At 38.5% G+C, this 23,341-nt stretch overlaps 1 protein-coding gene across 2 annotated transcripts in view; it reads left to right on the top strand.

Moving 5' to 3' along the window:
- Positions 1–23,341, top strand: part of SLC2A13 (solute carrier family 2 member 13) — a 169,381-nt gene that overhangs the window by 60,166 nt on the left and 85,874 nt on the right. For both annotated transcript variants that reach the window (XM_040594200.1, XM_040594199.1), the window contains exon 4: positions 17,379–17,487. In XM_040594200.1, coding sequence (XP_040450134.1) covers positions 17,379–17,487 — 109 coding nt within the window. The remainder of the gene's footprint in view (positions 1–17,378; positions 17,488–23,341) is intronic.

The raw sequence follows: 23,341 nt of genomic DNA, 5'->3' as shown, positions 1-23,341 counted from the left end.
TAGAACATAACCAGCTCTCAGACCTTGCCTTTATTTTTCTCCTGCCCCTGCCCCAGTCCCCATGTTTTTTATCATTATTTACTAACCTTGTCTAATAAAAAGATCTGCAGCCCTACAGCAAGGGATAGGACCTTACAATTCTGTTGAGAAAAAAAAATCTCATCTGTAGAGAAAAAATTAAAATCTTCTGTTTATTGTCAAAAGCTATCAACAATAGTGGTAAAGGACCTGAGATGATCCTCAGGTTTTAGGCGGAACTTGAAAAACTAGTAATGAGGAGGGGAAAAAATATCAGATGGGAAAAAGAATGAAACTGAAACCCATAGGGAGTTGCTGCATGATTAAATACACTGTGCTAGCATTACAAAATGTCAAAATAATTTTATCCTATATTTCTTCTACATTAATTTAAAATAAAACCTGATAGTTATTAGGAGCAGCTTGTATTGTTTTTTTTCCTGGTGTGGTTTTATGCAGAACCATTCTAGTTGCTGTCAGTTACTAAAAGATGCATTGACTGCATCTGCATTAGCATTTTGGCTCCCAACAGAAGCATAGCTCTGCAGTGAGTCTCTTCTCATGTCCCATCATCACCCCCATGTACTGTTTGTTCAGATAGCAAAGTGGTGTTAGTGCCCATGGAGTAACTTCCTTCAGGGGAAATGAAACTGGAGGTCCACTCCAGGATCCATTCGGTGTGCTCAGACTCCTGGAGACGTGAAGCTTCAAATCAAATCTCAGGGCAGCTCCTAACAGCCTGTGTGTGGCAGCGTTCTGCCTAGGGGGCCAGGCTAAATCTAATCTGACATAAAACCTACAAATTATGTGTTGTGTACATCTAGGGACCTCAGCTTCAAGTGACTTTGACCTCGTGATCCCCTCCTAGTGCGCTGCCTTACTTACGAGAGGAACATGGTCATACTGCTTCCTAAACTGTGTGTTGCCCAGAGGAATTAATTTTCTTCACACGAGTGAGCTTCTGTGTTAAAATATGTTGTATAACTTAGTGTATGAGCATATTATTAAACCAAAAGATAATTGAGTGTGGTGGGTTATGTGTATCCTCCTCTTAACCCAGTTGAAGTTAGCACTTCTCAAAGGGGAAAGGACTTTAAAGTATTTTCTGTCTTTAAAGAAACTACTTTTTGTGATGGAATTGATCTCCAAGTTACCATGCTATGACCAGACTTTTCTTGTAGTTTCACTTGGTGTATTACACTAAGTATAAATTTACAGTTGAGTAATTTTTGGTAGTGCAAATTATTAATTTGTGTTTTAGTGTGTCAGGTGCAGAGATCAAGTCCAATGGCTGTTACATCGCGGTGTTACTATATTGGTACTATAGTTTTACTATATTTGCTCTTAAACATCCACCGTTCTCTTTAGATGAAAATTAGGTAATTGAATGATGATTCCTGCAGGCATTCATAGGCTGGTAATTATTTTTGGCAAAACACTTGGAGGAATTGGTTTATGACTGCAGGCATACTTTGCTTTTTCCTTATTTACAGTGTTGCTATGAAAAATTACCATTGTCTAGCATATGTTACCCTTGTGCTGTTCAAAATAGAAAACTTCCTTTGTTGTCTGGTTTCCCAAAGTCAGAGAGCATGAGCTCATCAAAGGTGGTGTTGTTTCTATGTTGTAAACTTGATTTTACATCTGCTTCCTCTCCGCCCATGTGTTATAGTCAGGCAAATCATTTTCACCTCCACTCTCCACCTTCTGTGCTTGTCTGCTGGTGCTTTCATCCTAGCTGTGTAGATGCAGAACACGTATAGGTATATATAGGTGGAGAATGTATGAAGATGTGTCTAGGTGGGGGGTGAGACTGGATTAGCTTCATAGCCTGCATGATCAGCAGTAGCGATTTCTTGCAGTGATTTAAGTGGCATCTCAGAGAATGCCAGCAAATACGAGGTCATTGAATGGAGATATTTGGAAATCCACCCTGAAACGTAGGTGGCCCAAACAACAGCTTTCTTCCAGCTTTGCTCTCCCTCTGTTTTTGTTTACAAGTTTTCCCCGGACTTCCTGCCCCAGAATTTTTCCTTTCAGCCTGCTTAGTAGGTTGGTGACAGCTGGCAGAAGGCACAGTTGGGCAATGATGCTTTTACTGAGAAACATGAAAATATTTCTCTGGTATCCATACAAAGATGCAGATGCTTCTTATATCTGACACTGAAAATTAACTTCCATTGTTGCCTCACCCAACCAAATGCCAACCAGGCTGTTGTAACTTACTCATGGTATGAAGCAGTTTTGCCTGACAAATTCTAAATGGAGTAATTGCCCCCTCCTTTTTTTTTTTTTTTTTTTTTTTTTTTTTGTAGCAGGAGTTAGGGCTTGATACTATTTCTGTTGGTTTTAGTATTTCTTCTTGAAACATGTTTTTCTTAACAAGTTGTTTTGCCTCTGGAAGGTAGTTAAACATCCTGGAAAAGTAGCTCCTGTGCATATAGAGAGGACGTACATGTCTGGGTAAAATTTGCAGTTTGCCCTGGAGCCAGGGGAGGTTACCTGAAATTCCACCTATGCTAGTGATACTTTTTGCCCTCAAATCCAGGAAAACTAGGAGCTCGTGGGGAAACTGTAATGCTATTCAGTAACTAGTTGCTGACCACATTCTTCCAGTGGGATGTTGTGAATTGCTTTATGAAGTTTGTCTTGGGTCATGTTTGACTTAAGGTAGTGCACGTGTGCTTCTGAAGCCCTAGGTAAGGATTTGTGTTAGACCTAGAAACAGCTTCTTCCCTTAATGCAGTTTAGACTCTTTCTGCCTTTAAGAAAGAAATTTTACAGCTGAGAATGTTTGCTGCATTTGTGCAAGTCATGATGTTAAAGTTGAAGCCTCAAAAAAATCTCAACGAGATGTAATATAGGTGGCTTTCTCCAGGTGTTATTTCTTAACTCCAACAGATTTGGCCAAGAATGTGAGCAGACCAAAAATATTTAAAAAGCTTGTCCTAACAGCACCTTCCATGTGTGGCAATTAGTCTACCATGGATTTTCTTATTTATCTCTACATATAGACGTATATTTAATGATTTTGCTGCATGTGCCCTGGTACTGCCGTAGTTGCTGATTCAGTTCCCATCATTGCTCTTTTGCCTCCCTGCAAAACTGAACGTTAGCAAATGAAATTAGGAAGAAGCTGAATGTAACATATTCCTGTGTAGCATCTTTAAGGACAGCTGGGATGACCTGAAAGCAGGTTGCTGGGACAGATGTGTAGGCCCAGGGACATAGCTTCAGGGTGTTAGTAGTGCCTGCAAAACCTACAGAATCTAAAGTTTGTTTTTAGTAGATGGTTGTGTTGATTCTGTTATAATTATGATTTTCTGTTATGGTCTGTAGGGTGTAGGTAGACCAACTCAAAGTAAGGGATTATTTTGGTGCCAAACCATTTTTTGCTTATTTTTTCTTCAGTCTTCATTTGGTGACTAGGACGTGTTCCCTTGCATTCTTCAGTGCTGCGGGGCAGTTTGAGTTCCACAGTGGTTTCTGCCCGCGTTCAGAGCCAAAAACCAAAGTACCTGTTCACAGGGTGGGATGAGCCCTGAGTTGGAATCTTCCTTTCCTTAAAATAGTATATAGAGTGAATCAAAGCTGTCTGTGCTAGATGATCTTCCAGTAGAGAAACTGTTCTGCCCGGTACCAGTACCCAGTGCTTGATGTGGCCTCGGGGCCCTGCAGCAGCACAGCCCTGGCTGCAGAAGGACCTGTGCCCTAGGCCCCGCTGTACCTAGCAGGTGACCGTGGTGGCAAGGGGCGAGGGACAGCTGTGCCTGCTTCTCTTGGAATTACAGCCTTGAGAACGCAGTTGTAGGATGGACTCTGCCGGTTTTGCAGTGCTGTCCTTGTACCAGAATAAGGAAATCAAACTTTGCCAAACAAAACAAGCTCAAACGACTCCTACTGCTAAACCTCACTGGGGTTTTGGTAGCATCTCTCCACGAGGACCTTCTGCCAGCACACTGGTGTCTGTCCGAGTTTGTGTCTCCTCATGTTCTGGTGGACAATAGTGTGCCACTGAAAGTCTGTGCTGTGAACGTTACCTAAACCCTCCCCTTCATCTTTTGGTGTGCCGGGGCTTTCTTAGTGCTTTGTTCCTCTCTGGGAAACAGTAGATGTTCTTCTGCGATGAACTGTGTTTCTTTTCGCATGATAATATATCATGGTCTATGTGGCCAGCCAACGTTGTGGTGGTCCTGAAGCAGACCACCTTTGTGAGTGAAGCAGATGTGCAGTCTTCCTTTAAAGTTGGATTTTTTGAGTACTAACTCTGACCTGTCCTTGCCCAGGGTGTATTTGGAGATCAGCTGAACTTTCTGCATCTTCTAGGGAGTGTGTAACACTGTGACTACTTGATAGTTACATGAAAATATGTGTAAATCTTTATGAAATATTCTGGTTTTCCTGTGAGCCTTGTGTTTGTTCTTCCTGGCTTGCAGGCCAAAGCTTTTGCTGTGCTTCTTCTCACTACCACATCAAAACCTGTTTGCTTTTACTTTTAACACTGAAGGAATTCTGATGCTCCCTTCTTATTCTGAGACCATAATCCTCTTGCAGTATGTTTAGAAGTGGTACCTTAATGTTAATGTTAGTATCTATTGCCAAAGAAATGTCTGTTGACACTGAAATGGCTCAGATCACTGCAGGCATCGGAGAAATGACCAGTCACTTAAATGCTTTGATTTGAATGTGGTCAAACATGGTGATGAGGTGGAAATGTGCCCCTTCAGAGTGGCTGCTCTGGTGGGGCTTGGCTCCAGTCCTAATGGTTCTGTTTCGCTTGTGTTATTGGGGCTGCCTTGTCTATTTAGGACCGGCTGTAAGCTGCTGCATAAGACACACAGGTTTTGAAACATGATGTCTGTCCAAAACTTTAAAATTCCTTTGTAAAAATTTTAAACAGATGGAATTCAGTAGGGGACCACAAGAGGAGACGGAGATGCATTATTTAAATACCAGCTTTTACATATATACACCCAGGTTACTGTTTTCTGAACGATGTCTATCATTTGGATGTTGTCCTTTCTTTTAGATGGTGGGCTAACTTGATAAGGGTATAAAGTCAGCAAAAAATCTACTCAGTGATATTCTTAAGGAATTCTCTCAGAAGTCTTGTATATTTTTGAAAAATGGGCTCAGTTCTCTAAATAATTTAATACGCTCTTTATGATCTTCCTTTCTATCTGCTAGATTGTGAGGTTGCACAGAAGCAATGAAAAGATCCTTGTCCTGCATGCTTCTATCTTATAGCGCATACTTAATTGAGGGAAAAGAGATCAAGCATGATCTTATACTCTGCTGGATTTTAACAGTTATTAGAGAATCACCTTTTAAAATATTTTGTATTTATAAAGAAACTGCTAATAAACATGGTATTTAGGCAATGCCATTCTGTCTCTATTACGAAGATTCTGAAGAAAATCAGAAGGATTTCCAGCTGGTGTAAGGCAAGCAGCTTGCAGATTAGATGTATTCCATAGTACATGAAAGACCTTGAACTGTTTGTTATGGAGTATTAATTCTATTTTCCCTAAAACCAGCATCATGACATGAGAAGATGACTTTTGCCTGTGGTTTTGTGCAGCACTATAGTTGTTGTTTGTTTGTTTTGTTTTGTTTTTTAATTCTGTTTGATCTAGGAGCCTTTGTTCACCAAGTTAGTCACAGCTGATGATACAGGACGTCTGCGTGTCATGCTTGGAAATTACTTTTTTGAAAATGATTTAGTGAAAGTAAGACCCATAGTGTATTATCCCATAAAACAACAGGCAAACAATATTTCAGCTATGTACAGACAATTGTACATAGATTCAGCTACTTACTGTCAGTCTCACTGACACAAGCAAGAATTACTCTTGAGGAACTCTCTGAAGTTAATGCAGAGACAGTCTCTCTCTAATTCCTGGAAATCAATGAGATTTGACTTCATGGCGAAGATATATTAAAGATAGTCAGTGCTTCTTGCTGGAGGAATTTTGTTGCAAGCACTGACAGCATTATAAAACAAATCAGAGGAGGTTACTAATCTGATTCTCCATAGGGTTTCTTCCTTGTGCAAATAGACGTGAACTGCTTCCGTGCTGGTTTTGTGTTGATGCTAATGATTACATCTGATGCAAAATTGTGAAGAATCATACTTGTCATGTTAAGGGGGAGGTTTTCCCCCAGCCGTTTATGTTCAACTAGTCTGTCAATGTCCCAGGAAAGATGAAACCCTTGCACCCGACCAGCTTGTCAGAGCTTGCTACAGAGACTACTGGACAGCACATTATATCAGAAGGTGATTTGCCTGTCCTTTTTCAGGGATTCACAGTGACAGATTCACTAGTCAAATCAATTACTCAAGTTTCTGGAAACTCACGCAAAACAGAGCTCAGCTAAGGATTTTTATTAGACAGATTTGTGAGAGACTAAGGCTCGATATTGCCGTTGATAGTACACTGACTGTAAGAACAAGCGTGAAAGAGTATGCACACAAAATCTAATCATTAATAAAAGCCACTTGGAGTTAAATCATTAAGTGCACATACAACATAGTATAGTTCTTACCTGATAGGTGTCCCTGTGGGGAAGAAGACAGGTTTGGCCCATCGATCGATCCCAAGAATTACGATGAAGTCTTCCTTAACTTTTCCCCTTCCTAACTTTCTTTTTTGTTATTTCTTTACTTCTAGGTGGAGCTTGAGTGACTCTAGTGATACATCCACCCCGTGACTGTAGTCACTCAAGCTTCACTGTATTTAGTCAGATTTAGGGACATCTTGTGCATGTACAGTGTGCGGATTATCATGCACATAAACACTCAGTGTAACAGACAGTGGTAAGCCAGTCACTTTACAATGATCCAAATTCTAATGTATGGTACAATCACCAAAATAAAAAGTAAAATCATTAGTATCAGCAGGACAGCAACAGGGTGAAGCATTTGGTTGAGAATTCCTGTAGTAGTTGGTGACCATCCAAGAAGAATTTCCAACCACCTTTTAAAATATTTTGTATTTATAAAGAAACTGCTAATAAACATGGTATTTAGGCAATGCCATTCTGTCTCTATTACGAAGATTCTGAAGAAAATCAGAAGGATTTCCAGCTGGTGTAAGGCAAGCAGCTTGCAGATTAGATTTTATGCATCTTTCTTGACTTGTTCTAATATGTGCTGTATTTCTTTTACATCATGATGGACAGTAATGGGAGTCTTCTGTCCATTTTCTTGAGCTCGCTTCAGCAATCATTTCAGGTCCTCATGTTGCAGCAGTTTTCTTATTAGAATGAGATTCATTCCAGTGGGGGTAGGCAGCAGCATTTAAATCAGGGTATAATTAGATCTTATCAGTTGATAAGATATAACAGGAGCTGAATACATAAAACCACATCCTATAATCTCAACAAAATTGCAAACACAAAAGTTTGGGTGATTATTTGTACATACAGTGACATGATCGACAAGTATAGAATCACAGAGAGTTCTCATGCAGGCACATCTTCTGCCAGTATATATAAGCAAAGTTTCAAGGGTCTTGGCTTTCCTGGGCTGTTGGCAGACTAGTTGAACATAAAGGATAGTGGGGGAATGTGACAATAAAGTATTGTGAAATACTTCGTTATGTCTGAAACTCCAGAGTGGCTGAAACAGAAAAATTCACATAGGCTGCATTTGAATCCTCCAGAAATTGGAAGATTTGGAAACTGTTATGAATATCAGCTTTTCATAATCATTAGTTCTCCTGATAAAAACACTTCTTAGGTTCATAGCCCAAGAGATTATTATCTGTTCTCTGCATTTTTGTTTTTGCTACTGCAGATTATATCTTGCTGGAGCAGCAATTCCAAATCAACCAACTGCTGAAGTATTATCACTGCCTGAACTACTAAAGTGTATTTTAAATTATTACTAGTTCAGCCAGTGATAATACTTCAGCAGGTGGTTGATTTGGCCGTTTGTCCCTGTCTTCTGGATCGCAGACAAGAACCATACATCCACTGCACTGTGGATTTTTCACACTTCGGTAAAAATGGCCATGCTGTGTCAGACAAAGCCTGTCTCACCACCGTTCTGTCTTGATAGTGGCCAGCGCATGGTGGTTCATAACCGTGCTTTTGGGTTTGCCTCTGATATTTTATACAGGCCTTTTTCTGTCTTATCTTGGAACAGCCGTGTTTTCTATGCACGTTCATTTTGCCGCTTTTGATTTTATGAAACTTTTGTTGTAATCCTAGCCCCTAATGGTTTTTTTCCTCCAGCTTGAAAGACAGCGTACTTGATTTGTTGCTTTCATCTGGAGCTAGAGCAGTGGCCTGTTATGCTAATGAAGGCAGAATCGTGCTAAACAGAGTGTTAATATTAGCTTGTTGTGAATCCAGACATAAGTACACTAATATGGCATAATTGTACATGCATTTAGTGCCCAAGGGCCTAGTAAAAATAATATTACTACTTCTGTATGTTGGAACTGTTCCATTAATTTGATTGTTCTTTTTGCCTTTTTCTCAGTCTTTCCTCATTTCTACCATATTCCTTTTTTTGACACGAAGGTGAGAAAGCAAAGAGGACCAGAACTCTTAACAATCATAGGATGGTTTGGGTTGGAAGGGACCTTCAAAGATCGCCTAGTCCACCTCCCTGCCACGTGCAAGAACATCTTTCACTGGACCAGGCTGCTCCAAGCCCCATCCAGCCTGGCCTTGAACACTTCCAGGGATGGGGCAGCCACAGCTGCTCTGGGCAACCCGTGCCAGTGTCTCGCCACCTTCATATGGAAGAATTTCTTCCTTGTATCCATTCTACTCTATTCTCTTATAGTTCAAAGCCATTTCCCCTCGTCCTATTGCTGCAGGGCCTGGCAAATAAGTCTCTCCCTATCTATCTTATAAGCCCCCTTTATATATTGAAAGGCTGAAATAAGGTCCCCCTTATTGCTATTTTACATTTCATACCAGTTATGGGAGTTACAATTAAGTATCTTACACTTGCTGATTTCAATACTGATTTGTATTCTCTGCAGAGGTTATAAATTCAGGGTAAAAGCTGTCAGTCTAGTGTGACTGACAGGTTCTTTGTTAATGAAGCCTAGGACTGAAATTGCAAAAAGTGGTGGATCTGTTGGTGGTGGCATGGAGATGGCTGAGTTTTACAGGATTTGTATCTAAGGATGCTTTTCAATCACGGTTGTTTAAGATAACTGTGAAAACAGTACTATTAATACATATTGGAAAGCCAGTAAGGTTTTAACAGAAGTAGAAAGAAGTGCACTATCATGTAGGGTCATGAATAGTCTGTTAATTCTAATATTAAGGTTTTTTTTGTTTGGTGTGGGGTTTTTTTTGACTACTATGAAGTCATTATTACTGGTTGTAATAACCAGTACCAGCACTAGTAGTAGAATGATGTAGATTTCATGTAAGGATCATTTAGATGTTTTCTGAAAGTTGTCTAATCCAATCCCTCAACAAAGCAGGATAACTCAGAGCAGGTTGCTCAGGAAGTTTTTCAGCAAAGTTTTGACCATGACCCGTCTGCATATCTCTTTCTGTGCTTGACCACTTCCATGGTACGAAATAAACAGGCTTCACACCTGGTCCAAATTTTTTGCATTCCAACTTGCCTGTTTGCCTTTTGTCCTACCCCAGCATACTTCCAAGGAACCTGGGTCTGTCTCCTCTTTGACCCTCTGGTGGGTGGCTGTAGACAGCAGAGGCTTTTCCCTTCCCCTTCTCTTTCAAAGCTGAGCAATCCCCGTTGTTTCAGCATCTCCTCGTATGTCGTGTGCTCTAGCCCCATCCACCTTGGTGGTTCTCCTCCAGGCTCACGCAGCAGTGTGTGTGCCACTGCAGCGGGGGGTCTTGCAAGTGCTGGGTAGAGGGACTGAACTGCTCCCTTGACCAGCTGGCAGTGCTCCTGCTGCTCCTCTCAGGATGCGGTCAGCCTTCTCTGCTGGAAAACACGCTGTTGTTGAGTGGTAAAGGTTGTCTTGGAGCCCTTTGTGTTTATGACAGATGGCTAATACTAAAACGTAGTAAAGTAGCTAGTACTCTTAGATAAGGTATGATCTTAGGCTTCGTTTCAGTGAAATGTTTTAACTGTGTGTCTCTCCTGTCTTCAGTGGAACTCAGCTTTGAGCTCAAGTTCAAATGCTTCAGGTTTTTTTTTTTTTTTTAAAATAATGTTGAAGCACTTTCTTTAGACTTACTATTTTTAGCTTCAAACTGGTCTGCTGTGCTGTCATCTATACATCCATTGATGGTGCTGTCTTGTTAGGAAGCCAAAGTTAAAGTATTTTAACGTACAGTGACTTTTTGATTTTTCTCCACTCTGATAGTTTTGGAACCCAGCTGAGCTGTGCTGAAATGATACTGATTTCAAAACAGGTTTTTAAAAGCTGTTTTAACGTAGACTTCATCTCTAATTTAACTTTCCTTTTTCTTTTTAATGATGTTCTTATGCTAATGGCATCTGAATTTTAAGAAGTGAGAGGAGTTTTTCAGGCCCCCTAAATAAATAGTTCTTCTAAAATTTTTTGAAGGAGAATATCAAAACTGAATGTGCTATTAATAAAGTGGTTTTTTTTTTTAAAAAAAAAGTGAACATGCAACAGATTGTATTCATAAATTCCCATGGGGACTTTAATTGACCTCCAGGCTCCTCTCTCAGTTCTGTTAAATTATCCTTTTTTCCCCTTCCCTTCTGGGAACGTGCTGTGTCTCATTCTTTTGGAGACAAGAAGTAGAAATTTGTTTTCACTGTTAAACTACTGTCTTAGGGCAGGAACAGGGATATTTCATTTGGAAACAGAGGATAGAGGGGGAAAATAGTATCAGTACAGTAAGATTTTTTGGCAGATTGCAAAAAAGGTAAGGCTTGAGGTGTGTTGCCCAGGAAATAAAATGCAATAGCTTTATAGGTGTTAATACAGTGACAGCTGGAAAGATCAGCTTAAGACTAGGCTACTAACTGGGTTGGAGGGAACTCTGAATTATCAGCTTTTTTTGATGCTCTTATAATTGAAAAGCAGCACCAACATGTTAAAAAAAAAAAAAAAGGCACTCTTGAAACTTCCCTGACTACAGTTTTCTTTTAAGTGTCTTTCCTCAACTTAAAATGAAAGAAAAAAAGCTTTTTAATACCAGATTGCTAAATGCTCTGCACTGTATTTCATTACTTGACGAGAGAGTGGGAAGCTCTTCAGGCTGTTAAAATGCTTGGCTTATTTTGGTTGTGCCTGCATAATGCTAGCTACGTTATCTTTCCTCGGCTGCTTTCTCCAGCTCTAAGTGAGGGTGACATTACTGTTTCCTATGTGAAGTGGTTCTAGAGCAGACCACAAAAAGAAATGTTTGTTTGCTAAAACTATATTGCAGGCTGCAGGTATGCACAAGTCCGCCTTAATAGCTACTGTTTTATTTCTAAGGTGCTTGCCACAGCTAGAAGGAAGGCACAATGTATCCTTGCTTTTCTCTGTCTCTACACAAGTTTTCCTACCAAAGAAACAGGTAAACGTTCCCCTCCCTCATTCCCACACTCCACAGGTCTGGCAGCACCACACTGGGGTCCCTCTTCCACCCGCGTGGACTCTCATGGGTCGTTGTGGCTGCTTCTCTCAGCTCCTGCTGGTACCATGTAAATGGCCACTCTTTGTTTGTTATGTTTGTTTGTCATGGTTTCTCCAGTTTTAAAGAACTTCATTATAGTCGTTTCTGTTTCCTATAAAGAATGTGTCATACAGAGCCAAAATGCACTCCAGTTTTTGCTTCCCTGTGTGCCACTGCTGCTTGTCCTATTCAAAGGTATTCTTAACTACTGCCACCTTTGTGCAAGTACTCAGTCATATAGATTTTCCATCACCGAAGCTTTATACCAAAGAATGTGGTATCAAGGGAAAGATATATTTTTTTCCTTTTACAGATAAAAAGAAAATTGCTTTGTTTTCATGATTCCCAAAAGACCTACTCAACTTGCTGTCAAAACAAAACAAAACAATCTTTATTCTTAGAGTTTCTGTTCCCAGTGTGTGGATTAAAAAGCTCATTTGGAGGGACCATTTATTTGAAATCTAGGTTTCCTCAGCAAACAAAAAAGCCCTTTCAGTTCATCTAGGCATGGAAAAACTCCTTACACTACTTAATTCTTTAGAACCATAGTGGTTATGTCTAATTAGCTTTTATTTGCTTTTAGAGCAGGCTGTCTTGTTATACCATTGGATATATTTGCTGTGGAAACCTGAAAAATAGTCACTTATTAGACAAGCTGACAGTCTTTTCTCATTGTTGGCTCATTGGGTGCTATGCCTTAAAAAAGAAAAATAAAAAAATAAATAAAGACTCAAGCAAGCAACCGTCTGAGCTTTCTCAGAGGATTAGAAAACTAGATGAGGTAGGGAGGCTTCCTGTAGTGCTGGAGGTGGTTCTTCCAATGTTACTGGAAACATTGTGAGACAGTGAGGAAGAGCGTGGTACTTAAGTAAAATGGGTTTTTTTTGTGTCTTCTCAGGATAAATCAGTTTTGATCTTAAAGCTACTTCCATTTGCTTGTGATTTGGTAAATTTTACAGAAAAGAAAAATGAATGAAGTTGCTGCTTTAGAAAATAATCACATAATAAGCTAGGAAAGCAAGAGTGTTTGCTTTAGTATGTCATTTATATGCAGAAACTAGCAGTTAGCTCCTGCTTTAGAGGAGGAGTCTTAGGTTGGGGAATGTTCTGCAGATGATAGAGACAGCTGGGCTGGAAGCTGGAAAGGCAAACCAGTGAAATGGTTTCCCTCTCTGGTTTTTGTTACCCCAATCACCAGCCCTCAATTTTTTTGTCCCATTACTGACTGTAGAGTGGTTCTTTGAAGATGTATCTAGATGGAAGAGAAGGTTTTGACTCGCAATAGGACAAGAATGGGTCCAAGAAACTAATTTGAATGTTGAGCTTAATTGATGCTAAACTGATGAGTGACTGTCTTGTGACTTGCCTGAGCCTGCCTTTTTGGAAAAAGTCCTCTACAGCAAGAGCATAAAGTGCTGGCAGGAGCCCTACGTAGTTTTAAGCTGTTGCTACAAGCTGTTACCTACATTAGCTGGCAAAAGAATGTTTGAACCTGCAAATGACTTTGGCAGGGCCCAGTCTTTAACCGTAGTTTCCTGGCTGTGAAATTTTGCCAGGTGTTGTACTAAGAATTTGAGGGATGGGGGATCACAGGGCTTCCAGGCACCAGATGTCTGCCTGCATTTGCTGGGGGATGCTTAGGTTGGCTTTATATCTATTGACGATATTTTTATTTTCCCGGAAGTGTATGCAGTACATTTTCAGAAGGAGATGCTGAGATATCATTAATACCTGTTCTGCTTTTTAGCTTTCGTTATTTAAAGTCCTTTTAGAACTAAAGATTTTTTTGGTTTTTTTGTTGTTGTTGTTTTTGAAAAGTATCTGCATGTCTTAGTTGGTAGTGGATCATACCCAAGCTCCTATGATTGCCACACAATCCATTTTACCTACAGAGGAAAATCAGAATGCCTTACCAGGTGATTCACAATTTTTAAACTTGACAGACTTGTGAGTTAGACCTAGTAATAAGAATAACAGCTAAAATATAGGAAGCTGCTATTAAAAGTTTCAGATAATCACTCATGAAATGTAATGTTTGGAAAGTATTGCTCGCTTTCCAGAAGTAATGATTTGGCAGGAACAGCTTTCGCTCCGTCCACTGTTTAGCTCAGTGTAATCTAATAAGGTTTTTTTGGATGTGAACCCAAATTTCCAAATCCTTTTGTGGCCTTTTGTTTGTAACCATAACGGTCTAGTTAGGTGGACAGTTTAGACCAGGCTAAGAAAAAGCCAGTTAGGTCACAGCAATCCACTTTGTGTATCGCCATGTAACGTCACCTTCTACAGCAGCAGTATCTGTATTTTTCCATTGCTCTTTATCTCTTGCTGCCATTTTGCACACTCACTAGAGCAAGCTGCAGCTGCCCTTTACTGTAGCATATTTTGAACTCTTGTAAACATGTACATTAAGGAAATTTAGTTCAGATAAAGTAATTATCTGAAACCGCAGCATAAAAAGTCCAACAGAATCTAGTCACATTAAATTAGCGATAATATTAAGAGGTCTCATCCTTTTGACTTCATTTTTATTCATGGATTAGAAGAAGGAAAACAAACATCTTGGTGGTTTCTCAAGTTCAAGTGAAGTGGTTCAAATGCAGGAATGTTTCTAAGTCTCCTAACTGAATAGAAAACAACAGCAATTAAGGCAGAAGTATCACAAACACAAAATACCGCCTTTTGGAGACAAATATCTATTTTTTTCCACTGTAAAAATGCCCAAATGTTTCATTTTCTTTAGTGATGTATCTTTTGCATCATCTGTTTGCCTCTACTTCTGTAAGCAATTAAGTTGCTCCATTTTTTAAAGATCTAATGATTTTACAATTTTGTGCTATTCTAATCTGCTGTAATAACTGACAGCAGATGTAATGGTTATCAGAAACTCCTGAAGTACAAGTTCCATTTTCAGAAGTTATTTTCAGAAGAAAAATTTATGTAATTCTGAAAACTTGTTTTGCTTTTCATTTTTTGGTTTAGACCCATTCTCTGTTGTTAACAATCATGTTTTGCCTAGAGTTGTTTATTTTTAAGACGTCTGTAATATATGAACTCAACAGATGATGTATGGCAGCACTGAAGACAGGAAATCGCAAAAATAATATAGTTAGTTTTAGGGCTAGAGAATTTCAATAAAAAGTTTCACACTCATTTTCTGTTTTAAAAACAGACATCTCTCAGCCAAAGTCCTTCGGATTTTTTTAGTGCAGTTTGTAAAGCTCCTTTAGTATAGAGATTAAAGATTTCTTTTATTCCTTTCATTCCATTTATTGGTTTGTAAACCTGAAGGCTGTGAATTTTATGAAAGAAAATCCTTTAATTTTGTGCATGTCTATTGATATGTGCTGTTGCTATGGTACAGATTTGGAGTGAAACTTTTAAATCTCTGAGTTGAACCACTATGATTATTTTTAGCATATTTTTTCTGATACAATTAATCAGAAATATGAAAAAATCCAAGTACTTACAGAATATAGCTGATTGGATGCTCTAAAGATCTGAAGTCTAAAGTTCTGAAGTAAAGGTCTAAACTTTACTACGTGGTCTTAAAATTTCCGCAGGGCCCCCCTTCAGGCATACAAACCGATCTGTGTGATGAAGTTCTGTTGAGAGTTCGTGACTCCCTCTGAGCTGCAAGCCATTGTCTGAGAACAGCTGCTTTAATTTCTGAGCCATTCATTTTAATGCCTTCTTTCCAATTGTTTTGTACAATGCCGTATTGTGAATAGAGTTTTATATAACTTTCATCAAATAGCTGAGTGGATCAGGAATTGTTAAAGACCTTGCATCGGTTCCTTAGGACATTTCTGCCTCCTTTCCTAACAGCCCCTGCTGTGGAGTTCCAGCTTATTCAATGAGCGCAGTTATTGATGGTGGACTTCAAGATTTAGGTTGGCTGTAAGGTCTTTTCAAGGAAAAGATGGATTTTGAACTCCATTAAGGACTTAATAAAAAGTTTATGACAAAGAGACGATCTCTCATAGGCTTTCAGCAGCCTGGGTTCATGACAGACACTACAGAATTAGTTGCCAGATCAAGGTTTTTAAGCCTAAAGCCTCCATGCTTAGGTGCGATGCCAAGTAGGAAGCCCTGAGGGCTGTTGCTTGTGAATTTAAGGTTCATAGTGGCATTTGTTAGTGAATCTTTTTTCTTTGTGAAGCTTGGAGGCGTGGAGAAATCCATGAATATGTCCAAACAATGGACTGCTCCTAGATAGCAGCGAGTGCTGGTTTTGTTGGGTTTCCACCAAGGAAATGCCATTTTAACTACTGAACCCTTTGAAATATTTGTCTACCCAGTGATGATATATCTTGCTTGAGAATATCTTACCAGATAACATAGATTGGCTCTGTTTATCTGTCAGTTGATTTTACTCGGAGACATTTTGAAGGTAGCGATGTGGCTATGTGGCAGGACAGGTGGGATTCTGTACGGTCAGAATGTTAATGTTGCTTGGAGACCAGCTGGAAAATTTTTCAGGCTGCATTCCACTATTTATAATGAAGAAGCAAAGTTAAGTGAGGATACAATGGAAGATATGAGTTTGAAATACCATATTTTTTTAATGCAAGTAAGTTTTTCTTAGGCAGGTCTGATTATCTTTCAATGAAGAAAATGTTATTTAAGCCCCCCTTTTGAGTTTCAGTTTTGAAGCTGTTCACATATTGTCAGTTTTCTGAAGTTTTAACTCTCTGCATGTAAATTGTTCTTCACTAACTGACCCATATAGGTTTTTGTGCTGTATCCATACATTTAGTATTTAGTATTTACATTTAGTATGTTTGGGAAAGACTTTGAAAGTATAAAAATTTAGATCCTCTTCACCACCCTTTTTTTTTTTTTAAAAAAAAAATATTTATGGCAACTTTAATTTATGGTCTTGACTTACACATATTGTGATCTATATTAGGTGTTCTGATTGGGTATGCCTGATGTGATAAGAGGTACAAAACATAGGATTTTTCACCAGACTGTGTTCTGCCCTAAACATCTCTCTGGGCAGAAAGAAATTCAAGTGAATAATGGTATCAATATTTTTACATTTTTGCCTGATATCATATAGCCTTCTGTATTACTTTTTTTTGTAGGATACTTTGAAAATCAAAAGTTAACAGAGAAGAAAACTTTCTCTGTTTGCCAGAAATTTTTGGTTTTCTCTTCATTAGGAACTGTTTTCTGTTTTTTTGAATGCAGCCTCATACCATTGCTACCAAAGGTGTGGAACAAATTTAATTAATTTATGCTCCCTCTGCTGGCCTTATAGCTCAGCAGAATAGATCTGTCCCATACCTTCAGAGTACCCACACTTGCAACTGGTTTGTGGAAATTGGGTCTTTGGAGGACTAGGGAGAACACTATCAGCAAGACCTAGATCTTCAGCAGTGAGTAACTGCATTTCTGAAACAACCTCTCAATAACAGTGGGAGCTTCCAGAAAGGAAATAGCAATGTTATTTTGTGATAACTGAATACATTCGGATGGAGCAGATGTGCAATCTGTTAGTATGATAAAGGAGAGCTGTACATTTGCCACCAGTAGTATACACTGTGTTTCGGGGTTTTTTTGCCTGGGCTTCCTGAAAATCATCTTTGTAGTAAAGTGCAGAAAAGCAGAACTGGCATGATCCAGTTCTTAAAAAAATAATTTAAATAATCCAAGTTTGTTTGAAACTAAGGTGCAAAGCCTGTTATGCCTGGGAACATTGTCTTGATAGCAATCACTTAAGAACTATTATGTATTCTTTTGTGTTTTTTTTATTTGTTGTTTGTTTTTTTAAGCTGGACCTGTGATCTGCAGAATGCTAACATACCCTCCAACTCGAAGAGCCTTAATTGTGGGTTGTGGTCTGCAGATGTTTCAACAACTGTCAGGGATTAACACCGTCATGTATGTATTTACTGCTTGCTTCTCTTTATAAAATATTAGAAAAAGACAATTAGACCAGTAGCAGTTGTAGATGGGCTTCTGGACAAATCTGAAATGTAAAAAATTGAGTGTGAAAGCTGGAATGCTGGTTTGGAATCCAGATATTGACATACTTGTTGTCTCAGAAAATTGCTACAGGAGGATGTTAGTATAAGGGCAAACATTTATATACAGATGGGAATGCAAACTGTACTCTGGGAGATGCGTTATTTTATGTTAGGCTTTATGGTTAAAGCTGTGTATGTCTAGGCAAGAAAGTACAGTTATGGTTTGCATTTGTGTGCAAATAGATAAAAATGTGGTGAGGGTTAGACTGTTGACCATGTAAACAAGATGGAACATTACTGCCAAGTGCTAAAGGAGGTAAGATGCTGTGGGAAGAAACCTTTCCTGTTATTACATGATTCTGTTGTGTGTATGAAGACTCAGTAAATATAGAGTGAAGAACAATATATTGGATTTTCTGATAAGCAGCCATCTCACAAGAGAAGTAGCTCTTGAAAAATGTGCAGTGCACAAGACCTAGTTAAAATGAAATTACTGTTGAGCTACCTTACAAGGGTAACCATAATGAATACCATTTCCGTATTGTTTTAAGAGCAAATGTAAAATATATTGCAGTAACATCTTACAGAGAGAGCTATGCCTAAGGGAGCAAGCTTGTTAGGAAATCATTAGGATAAAGATTTTAGTGATATCAAGAGCTACCATATTAAATGTTAGAGTAAATATCTGCCATCTATCACAAGGGGGGGAGGGGGAACCCCCAAACTCAGTCTTTTGAAATTGCAAAGGAGGGAAATCTGTAACGGGTAAAAAGAGACTTTATTAAAGAGAAATTGCAACCAAATGTGTCAAAGGTTTGGATGCAAAACTGGTAAGATATGCATAAAATGCAGAAGGCAGAGAAAGAGCTCTAAGAAATTCTTCAGGCACATCAGAAGCAAGAGACCTATTAGTCTCCAGGCCCAGTAAGGATCAAGACATTGTGAGAACACTAGCAGAAGATAGGTCTTTAGCACCAAATCTTACAAAGATTCTTTTTAACTTTGTGTTAATTTTAGACAGTATACGAAGCTTGAACAGGAGCTTACTTAAGATGTCTCAGATGGTCTGTTTCAAATTCAAGTGTTATGAGAAGAACTTTTGGAACAAGCTGATGAAAATAAGTAATAACGAATTGCCTGGACTAATCAGGGTACACCCAACAGGTCTGGAGTAATTCGAATGCATAATCACTGAATTTGGAAATGTAGCATAATCTGCATGAAGCTACAGCCAGAAAGCTTTATTTCTGTCCTTATAAAAATTAATTAAAACTGTCATATAATCAAATAAGATGATGTGTGGTTATAAATATGAAAAGTGAACATGTACGTGGAGAATATAAAATAATAAAGAAGAGCCAACACGATTGTTGTAGGCAGATTATACCTTGCAGACTGGTTGGATGTGACTTCATGGTCACATTAGAACTACATAGCCCATAACCATCCTAGTTCACGACAGCTGCTACCAAAGTTTCCTGAAGAAACCAGATGGTCACAAAGGTAAGAGAGAAGCTCTCTCAGGTAAATAACTTTTTAAATAGGAGGGAAAACAAGGATAAGAATAGAAGATCAGTTATCACAAGTCAAGAGTAGACTCCTACAGGGATTTACATGGAGTTCTTTCCTGCTTTAGTAAGTCTGTGAAAGGGGCCAACCAGCAAACTAACAGCTTGTACTCATACACCATTCACACTATTAAGACCCCCAAATCTGTGAATGCGAACAGTTGTGGGAAGATAATACAAGACAACAAATTAATAAAATAGTAAGTGCATTAACTATGCCATATTATATAATAATGCTTGCAGGAGGGAACTGGCAAACTAACATGCATGGCAGTCTAAATTGTTTCTATTCAAAAAAGAGGTCTTGAGGTTGCATTATAGTTCTATACAGACATCGTGAAGACATCCATGACTGATCTGGAATAGTACAAACAATTGCAGGTGTCCTTTCTTTTAGTAAGGATAAACCAGATTGTATATGGGGAAAGAGATACTTGTATTTGAACAGGACGGTTAGGACTCTGCAGCTTGGAGAAGAAACGAGTTCAGAAGAAACACAAGAGGCGTATAAAGCTACTAATGTTATGGAGAAGATGGGGAGAGAGTGATTATTCATCATTTCTTATAACACAGTTCCTAGCTCTTACCCAGTAGTAGTTCTAAAATAAACATTTTTGCATTCATAATTACATAGTGGAACTCATTACCACAGGATGTTACAGATGCCAAATGTAAAAGTAAGTTTGTAAGTTACTTCAGGAAACTTAAATAATAAACATTATTAAAAGGTTATTAAACATGATGTGGATGCAACCTCTGGCCCAGGACAGTCACTCTCACATTTTTGTTCTTACTGTTTTAGGATGTCTTATTAGACCACAACAAAAAATTGACAGTTCACAAGGTTTACGACACTGGCAGGTTGACTTTTGTTTGTTTAAACTTTATTTTGTGTTTTAAAATCTCAAACTCCTTTCTATGTAGGAGGCTTTGCAAACAATTTGGAATTGACCTATTTTGCTTGTGGATGTGTAGGAGGACAGAATTACAACTATAAAACATAGTTGAATCTTAGTTTTAAAGTAAGAAAATGCCTATAATAAACACATGAAGGCACTGTTGTTAAAGGACTGGCTTGTAAACCATTTTCAATATCCAGTATATTTAAAATAATCCAGTAAAACAAAATTTTTAGTTGTCAGATATGCGAGACAAACATTCTCCTATGAAGGGACATTTTTCAAATATAAGTGAGCAGCTGGCTATTGATGGTTTGCTTACGTAGAAGTTGATGATTGCTTTTTAATGCAGTAATTAAATGGTACCTTAAGGAACTGTCAGATTATATTAACTCTGCAAACACTTTTTTTTCCTCTCTCTAATATTTAGTTGTGTCATTCTGGGATTGCTGTTCTGTTGCAGCAGTGAAACAGGCAGTGGTTATGGTTGGAGATTGTAAGATTATGTGAATCGTCCTTCAGTAGCTTTGCAAATTCCTTTACCAAAAAGAGGCACACAAGATGTTTTGATAGTTGGTGTTCACTGTAACTTTGGTGCTGCTGTGAGTCCTCTTTTCCTGGTTGTCCCCTTTCTCCATATGTATTTCCATGGGACTCTTCTGCACTGTGACCAGTTAACACAATTGGCCCTGACTTGTTTTTATTTTCTGGCTTGAGGCTTTCCACTATTTCTGATATAAGAGCATTTGTTAAATCTTGTATTTTCCTGTAAGAAAGTGAGGCCATAGGAGGGAGTTTATGTGTCTCTGAAAATCTCATAAAAAATAATAATCAAATCACCATGCAGGAAAGTGAAATGAAAGGAGGAAAACAGTTGTAGAATGGTTAATACTTCCCCAATTTGTATATGCTTTACTGAGTAACTCTTCTATTTAAGAAAAGAAAAGTTTGAATCAAAAAGTATGAGTGTTAGAGGCAGGAAATTATACAGAGGAAATTTGCAGGGGCCTAAAAATAATCACTGAGTATACCCAGTAATAGAAGAGATCCTGAAAAGCAGAAAAATACCTACAAGAAATATATGGAGACAATGATAAAAGTTTCCATGCTTAAGAGTTCAGAAATCTGTTACATATTTTCTGATTGAAAATTGGATATCAGTAGTGAAGCTAATGAGAGCAACAAAGTCTATGTGTAGTTGGATTTCTCTTGAGGGTGGGGAGAGGAAAACTAGAAGTATGTTTGTAAGGATTGCTGAGGACTGTGCTCTGTCCATCTCATTGTGCAATAAACTGATCCAGTTTTTGTACAGAAACAGTTTTATATTGTATTTGCATCAGCCATGTATGTGCATGACATCCAGCCGTGAGGAACCAGAAGCCCTCATCACAAACAAGATGTTACTGAACTGGTGAGAACAGCATGCAGAGCAACCTCTGCATTGAGGAGGTGGATCTAAAAGAGAAAGTGAAATGTAAAAATAGGCTAAGGAGATTGTGACTCGCACAGGAACAAATTCTAGCATGATAAATGTAGTCAGTAAAAGAGTAAAGCTCACTGACCTATTGCTTCGGTTCCTTTTTTTTCCTAAGAACAGGGGTACTACTGCTGTTGATAGAGTACCTGAGGTAGAAAAAATGTTTCCTTTTTCTCATGGCTTTTGCCAGCTTAACTGACCTATAAAAGATAAAGCCATACAGTTTTAGACAAGCATCTCTCACGCTGGTGCAAGCAGGTCTGGAACAGTTTAGCTTTTCAGTTTCTTATCATTCCGGTATTTTTTCATCTTTAAAATGGAAGCTCACTGTTTCAAGCCTGGAGCCACAAATGTGGGTGACAGGAGACTGAAAAAGGCCCTGTGAAGGAAGTTATATTCCAGGAAAGCGGTTTTCTACAGATTAGCTTTTAAATAGTAACATATCCCAGAATTTTGTTCAAACAGCAATATGCAGATATTTTCAAGCCCACAGTGGTCCATAGTTAAAACCTGGGGGAGGAGGACCATCTTAAGGTAAAACTCCAAGCTAAATTTCCCCATAATTTTTTTCCTTAAAAAAATAAAACATTATTTAAATGAGAAAGAAATTCCTTTGTTGGGGGTGGGAGGAAGAGGCATCTTGAAGGATTTGACTGTTTTGGATTGTTTGGTGAAAAACATGAATAGAACACATGGATGTTAGCTACCTGCTCACGTTCCTGCAGGACTAGATCTTCTGAAAATGTTTCTGGTACTGTGCAGCTTCATTGCAGTCAAAAAAACCCCCAAACTATGGAGAAGAAAGCTTTTGGAAAAAATCCTAAGTTATCTTGGATGCTAAGCAGTAATTTAGCTGTAACTGGAGGGAGTTCAGTATTGTCTTGTCAGAACTGCACATAGGTCGTGTGGCCTGTGCTGGAGTCCCTGCTGCTCTTTTGGGGACTTGCTAGTTTTGAGCGAGCTGATGGATGTTCACACAGGCTGCCCGTGCCCTCAAGACCACAAATCTGAGATAAGATTTGAAGAGGCAGCTGTACGATCTTTATTGTTCCTATTCTCACGGAACTTTAAGTGGACTTGAAAGCCAAACAAAATATTTTGTTCTGCGGTTGAAACACTAAGCTTGATATGATGCTAATTTTGTAATCTGCCATTATCTTTTCACATTGTGTTTGAAAAGCTTTCTGCCTCAAAAAAGTTGTATAATGTGTCAATAGGGAGACCTCATGGCCTTCAGTGTTTTTGTTAAGCTTGCTTTTTTGCTCTTGTATGTGATCTGTTATTCCTAATTAATAAAGTGGGGTTTTATTGTTATGATATACTTGAATCTCATAAAAGTTAAGTAAATCCACATGTGAAATATATTGGTGTTTGGATTTGATCCACAGATGCTTTTGAGCTCTAATAGTCTTGCTTTTTTAATCTGAGCAAGCAAACAAAAGAACAAGAAAAATGAGATGATAAAAATAAGTGCCTTTTTTCAACTGGCAGGAAATAGGGAATGGAAGAAAATACTATACAGAGAAGTAAAAAAGCTCAAAGTAATGAGAGAGTAAAAAAAAAGTAAAAAAAATAAAAGAAAGATGGAAAAGACAAAAGAGTACAAGAGGAGGTTATGTAACAAGTAGAAATTGAGGGTTTGAAGATAAATGAAGAATATTGAAACAATTAACATGAAAAGTGAACAAATACAGTGCTGAATATAAATGAGAGAGTGAAAGAGACAGGAGTGGGACTAGGAAGAAACCAGGATACTTCTGGAGTTTAATAGAGGCTAGAGAGGAGTTTAATGGAAGTAAAGCACATTTCCCAGCAGCTTTAGTT

Source organism: Falco naumanni, chromosome 5 (genome assembly GCF_017639655.2).
Source record: "Falco naumanni isolate bFalNau1 chromosome 5, bFalNau1.pat, whole genome shotgun sequence".
Classification (NCBI taxonomy): domain Eukaryota; kingdom Metazoa; phylum Chordata; class Aves; order Falconiformes; family Falconidae; genus Falco; species Falco naumanni.
The sequence above is the reverse complement of the archived record's forward strand: the minus strand, read 5'-3'. Positions and strand labels throughout refer to the sequence as shown.